This window comes from Corvus brachyrhynchos, unplaced genomic scaffold, assembly GCF_000691975.1.
Source record: "Corvus brachyrhynchos isolate BGI_N302 unplaced genomic scaffold, ASM69197v1 scaffold68, whole genome shotgun sequence".
Lineage (NCBI taxonomy): Eukaryota > Metazoa > Chordata > Aves > Passeriformes > Corvidae > Corvus > Corvus brachyrhynchos.
Window position 1 is genome coordinate 2,467,262 of NW_008240039.1, and position 6,281 is coordinate 2,473,542.

At 38.0% G+C, this 6,281-nt stretch overlaps 1 protein-coding gene across 5 annotated transcripts in view; it reads left to right on the forward strand.

Annotated features, from left to right (window-relative positions):
- The window catches only part of PRKCZ (protein kinase C zeta), a 38,105-nt gene that overhangs the window by 23,412 nt on the left and 8,412 nt on the right, over positions 1 to 6,281 (forward strand). For all 5 annotated transcript variants that reach the window (XM_008641185.2, XM_017744076.1, XM_017744075.1 and 2 more), the window contains 3 exons: positions 170 to 222; positions 2,186 to 2,374; positions 4,799 to 4,896. In XM_008641185.2, coding sequence (XP_008639407.1) covers positions 170 to 222; positions 2,186 to 2,374; positions 4,799 to 4,896 — 340 coding nt within the window. The remainder of the gene's footprint in view (positions 1 to 169; positions 223 to 2,185; positions 2,375 to 4,798; positions 4,897 to 6,281) is intronic.

Genomic DNA, 6,281 nt, shown 5'->3' on the forward strand with positions numbered 1-6,281 from the left:
TCGTTTTTTCCTCTTCCTGTTTATGAAAGTAGAAAAATTTGGTCAACTGTCCAGTAATAGTTGAAGCAAACTGGCCATAAACCACCATAAATATCTTTCTGTTTATTGATTTTTAAAATTATTTCCAATGAAGGCCTTTATAACCACACTACTTTGATTTCTTTTCTAGTTCCCTACATTCCTTCAAACCGGAAACATGACACCATTAAAGACGACTCTGAGGTATGTTTAAAAAATATTTTTACAATTCATATTTATGTACAATAACTGATTATTTATGTAAAATAGCTGATTATTTCTTCTGGGCTTTCTACTGCCCTTTTCAAAAGTCTGTGGTTTTTTTTCTGGACATTGATAATGTTTTTTTAAGCATTTTTATTGGATTTTTTTAATATTTCTTCTGTGTTCAGCTGTTGTCATTCTGCTCATGATCCAGGATACCTTTTAACATTTTTGTTTTCTCCTTTCCATTTGTTGGAATAACAGTGATTTAGCAGAGGGTTTGACTTTTATGGTCCTTGCAACAAATGGTGGCTTTGCCACTGCCTTGTCTGCTGTCCCTAATGGATGCTCACCCTTTGTCACCCTCAGGCTACTGCTGTGGAACTTGGTTCAGTCTGGTAATCCATTCACTACCCAGCTCTCAGAGAGGGTTCATATAAATAATACCTAATCATTTATAGACAGCTCCTGTGGAAATACAAGTAGAATAACATGCACTTAAACTCTTTTTTCAGGTCTTTTGTGGAACATCTGACTCAATCTCTGCACATCAACAATGTTATTCCCTTAAAGCAGTCTGAAAAATCTGAATATGCTTCAATTCTAAAGGGCTTAAAGACATTTCTTTTAAAAATGCTTCTGGCATGTTTAAAATAAATAGGATGCACTCTGCAGAGCACTGGTAGTTGGTCTGATATTCCCCTCTGAGCAAGGCTGCACCTTTTTCCTTTGCCTCCACTACAATGCTTGTCACTACCATTCCTTTCACACTTGAGTAGCTCCTGCTTGTGGGTGACTGCCTTATTTTCAGTCATGTATCTACAGATTTTTATCTCAAATTCAGAAAGGGAAGGGTATAAATTATAAGCACATCAGAGAATTTTAATTGCTCACTTCTGCTGTGTTTAGTGCTCAGGTTTGTGTTTAAATTTGGTAGGTGCTGTTTGCTCAACTGTCCTGAATTATGCTGCTCTGATTGTCCCACCTTGCCTTTGAGCTATACTGAAATAATTTAAGGTATCCTACAGAAAGGAATTGGTGTTCTGGGAGCTTTGTCTAGAATCTTTAAGCTTAGAGCAATCTCTTCTAAAAGCAGTCAATCCTAGATCAAGATTCTTTATATAAACACTTTCCACAGTTCTGCAGAATGCTGATCTGTCTGCAAGTACAGTAGTGTGAGGTCAGATAAAAATAGGCCACAGAAGTGTGTCAAAGCCTTGGATATATTGGTAAAACGTGGAAGTCCAAGTACCTGCTGCATCTGTCTAGTTCAGCTGCTCCATCTTCAGTCCCATGTTTTCACATCTAATTCTAGCTAATGGTCAAGATTATAATTTTTTTTTTTTAAATAATGATTTTAAAAATAACATTGCTCATAGTGGAATATTTCCTGTAAATTCTCAGACTTGAGAAATTGAGATCTGCTTCTGTATGTTCCCAGGAACCTGTTAGAAATCTTCATTATCATTAAAACTATAGTGAGCTGAGCACAGACAGTTGTTGCCTAAACTGAAACCAAGACAGGTATATTCATTAGCAAATGTGTGTCTCCTTATTCATCTTATATTTAGATATTCTTTATTAATTTGTGCTGCAGTATCTGTCAGAATATGAAAAATGCTCCTCGCTTTGTACAAGGGATACAATGTACATGGCTTGAAGTTCAAGAATTTGGATCAAACCTCATTTCTCAAGACACTGCCTTCTGCTTCCCTGCAGGGAGTATGAAAATGATTAGTTGGATGAACTACTGCCTTGAAAAAAACCAGTAACTTTTAGTAAGAGCAAACCCAATGGAAACCAAATATTTCTAAACAAATGTATTCCACTCAGCATCCAGCCCTGGGTGCCAGTGCCAAGCAAAGTCAGCAAATTCTGTCCAGTGCTTAAAGATCTCTCTGCTTTAATAGTTGCTTGCTATAGAAATGTCTTCAGTTTCTAGCATCTGTTTCTTTTTATACAGGATCTCAAACCAGTCATTGATGGAATGGATGGAATTAAGATTTCTCAGGGGCTTGGACTCCAGGACTTTGATTTAATCCGAGTTATCGGCCGTGGAAGTTATGCCAAAGTTCTTCTAGTTCGGTTAAAAAAGAATGATCAGATTTATGCTATGAAAGTCGTGAAAAAAGAACTGGTCCATGATGATGAGGTAAAAGTCTGTGTTAATTGCATTCTGTTACATATTATAAAAACTTAGTATGCTTTAACAAAAACCATTCAACTAAGCACGAAGCTCATGTTTCAGGCAACTTCTCTGGCAGAGTTGTTTTTCTGACTTTAGAACTTATTTGTCATCAACTCTGCATGAAGCACCAGGGTGAAATCTGAGAGAAATGTCTCTTATTTTAATAACAATTACTAATAGTCTTGGTAGAAATCATGTATTAAACATTCCAACCTGGATGTGCTAATCTGTAAGTGATGAGATAAATGGGGTGGAATTCGTGCACTTAATTTTGAAAGAAAGCAAATATGTTTTCCAAGGCAAAAGCATTGTCTGTGTATCAGAAAAGGAGCTGAAATTTTGTTCTTAAACTCGTGTTGGTAGAGCCTATGTGCAAGTGACTCAGTATTCTGGAATATTTTTTCCATGAGTTCAAAAATTAGGCTACTGCCATTTGAGATCCCTGTGGTTTTTGTCTGCCACAGAAATCTGCTGCATGTCTCCATTATTTTCAAAAGCCTTTAGATTTTTTTTTTTTTTTTTTTTTGATACAAGACCTGAAATGCACCAGTTTGGGGAAAAAATGAAAAAGGGGAAAAAAAAAAAACCCCAAACCCTTCATCTTTTTCCTATAATACACTTTTTTGAAAGTAGGATGTTTTGGGCAAAAACTACCAGAACACTATTTTAAGTGCTCTTTGTGTTGGTAGTTTCAATCAGTTGCTCTGGCTGTCATCTTTGTCACTATTCCAGAGGCTGGGCTTAGTTCTCCTAAAATACTTTGGCTTTCTCATTTATTTGATGTTTCTTTTTATGAATCAACATTAGGCTGTTGTGTGGTTTATTTACTGTTTCCTTTTTAACATGTGATTTTCCAAGAAGGTGGGAGCTAAAGCCAAGTCCTGTTTAATGAGTTGTGCAGCTGTTTGAGAACCAGAGGTAGATGAGGAAAGGCTTTCTGGAATTGTGGCTCTCATAATTACACAGAAGATAGAGCTAATTGGTTTTTCTTTTCTCTAAGATAGGCTGTATAATGAAATTCTGGGAACTGATAGGAAATTCACTGAATTCTGTGAGTGCATGAGATATTGCAAGTAATGGAAATTTCACCTTAGAAGTGTTCCACAAAGAAAGAAAATCAATTACATAGCAAGTGTCAGCATGTTTAAATTAGCTGGTGCTTTCCAGGGAATGGCTGGTAGCGGAGAGAAGTGAGATGGAGGGAAATCAAATACCTGGGCTTCTGTTCAGTTTTGCTAAGCTTAGGTTTGTTAAGTGGAGTGCTGGTATAATCCTAATGCACAAGTACACAAGTGCACTGATGAAGGGTTAATTTTAAGACTCTTAAAGAGAAGCTCGTTCAGTTAAACCAAGAAGCAGTGGACATATTTATTACTTTATTGAAAACTGGATTTTTGGCTCGTGTCTGGAGTCAAGTTTACCCTTCCAAGGTGCTGTATCTTCATGAATGTCCACACACAAAACCTAGCAGATTTATTTAATTTGATGGTGACAGTTCTTGCTTTCCTCTGAGACTTGGTTTCCTCAGTGTCACCATCCATCCCTGACAGGAAGGCCTGGTTTCTCAGTCTCTGTATTTGTCTCCAGATTGGTTGGGAAGCTGAGAATATCTGTGGCAAATGGAGAATTTTTAGAACAATTACAATTCTGGTGTATTGGCAGGGTCCAGAGTGTTTGCAGGATGGCACATGATCAGTGCATTGCATGAAGGGTGAGTATCTGCTGCTAAACCCAGCTGTCTGTGAGGTTTAAATTGAGCATGGTTATGTGAAGTAAAGCTTAAAGGATTTGTTTAACAACAGCTCTGAATTTTGCAGCACTGTGCCTGTATCATGCAAACTTTGGTAGGTTTTTATGATGGTTTTGCACTGGGTTTTCAGGACTTCTCCCTGTTGAAGGATTAAAGGTATCTGTGATGCTTTTAATGATTTTGCCTGGACCAACTAAGCAGGTTTTGGTAGTTTCATTGAATTAAATTTGAATTTCAGATGAAGAGATGAAGTTCAGTTCACTTGAACCTTTTAAAAGCTGGAGATTCACATTGCTTGTTTTACTGGCATGAGCTGCTTCAGCAGCTTTGGGATCATTTATCTAAGAACTGAATTTATTTCCATCCAGCAGTGTGAGCTGTTTATCAAATATTGCAGATGGATGTTATTTACAACGGCTTAGATTTTGTGCAGGCCTTTCTTAAATGGTTAAGTATATATAACTGAATTACAGTGTTTTATAATTTCCTCTAGATTTTGAAGGGTCTTTGCCTTTCTGAAGAACAATGTAACAATGACAGTGTGTAAGGCAGCACTGTGATGTTCACAGGATTTTTTCTGGGAATACCCACAGTGCTTATCCAGCAGGAGTTCTGATTGTTCAATTACTCTATTTCAGGATATTGATTGGGTACAGACAGAGAAACATGTGTTTGAACAGGCATCCAGTAACCCATTCCTAGTTGGTTTACATTCATGCTTTCAAACAACAAGTCGGTAAGAAAGATCTGAAATTCTTTTTTTTGTTGTTGTTTTTAATCTTGATCATTGTGCTAAGCTGGTTCTCCTAAAGCAAATGTAACCACTGTCATCACACAGCCAGGAATTTTTGGAAGGAAGCATTAGCACTGTCAGGGATTCACTGCTGCAACACAGTCAGTTCTAGGGGGGTAGCTCAGGCAGGGGTGTGGAGAAAAGTGTGGTGGTCTGGGTCAGACCTGAAGGGAGAGGGCGAAATAGGAAGAGGAGGAGCTGTCCTGTCTTCCTGAGCACAGCCCTGTGAAATGGGTAACGCAGAGCTTCCTAACAGTTTACAGCACCTTCTGCTGAGGAGGCCAGATCAGTTCTCAGTAGTTCATTGTTCCTAAAGAGCCTGAGAATTGGGCTGCCCAGTAATAACCTTTTAATGATAATATTAAACCCTACCTGCGTATTGGTATTGTTACCTAGGAGGCTCAAAAGCCTTTAACACATACCAAAGCAGTGTGGGATTTTGAGAAAGTGCTTATTTAACTCTTTACTACTGAAAATACTAATTCTTTGTCCTTGTTTGCACAATCCAAACTGGATTATTTGCTGATTATTTTGCAATTGGAATATGAAGAAAACAAGGACTTTCATGTCCATGCTTGAGTATGTCACTGGGGAATTGGGATGTGGTTTGGGATTTTTTGTTTTTACAGGCACCTGTTTGCTGTTTCACTTTATAATGCCTCATGCCTTATGTGTCATAATCAGAAAATTGTCATTCTATCCAACTTACTTGCAGTGTAGAGTGAAAAGTCTGAAAAAATTTTCATGGATTATCCAGTCATTTATCTTTAAGAATAATCACCTGTTTGTTGCAATATGTATTGCCAATTTTTAAAACACAAAGCCATGCACTGTACCTTTTCTTCAGTCCCCAAACTTTCACCTCCCTAATGGTTAGAGCCAGAGGAAATCTTCCTAGCAGGAAAAACAGAGATGGAGGAAGTAAAGAAGCTGTATCAGTATTCTGGAGGTACATGGACCAAGGAGTGTTTGGAAGCAGGAAGGAAGGAAGGAAGAATGATCTCCAAAGGCCACTGAGCGAGGATTTGACCAAAAGAAACTTGTCAGAAAAAAATAAGTAAACCTTTAGACAACTGACAAACTGTTGGGAAAGGTTCTTTAGTTAAACCAACATTCCCAAACACTTTCTCACCAAACGCAAAGTAGAATTGAACACCTGATATAAAAATTCAAGTGGTCAGGCAGGGTGAGGGATTGAGAATGAGGTTTCTTGTGAGTATTGAAACCCAGGAAAAGGCTGAGTCAGCAGCAGGATCCTGTGCATTCCTCTTTGGCAGCTACACTGATGGAGCTGAGGAGCAGAAACAGGAAAAAAATCCCCCTGCTGA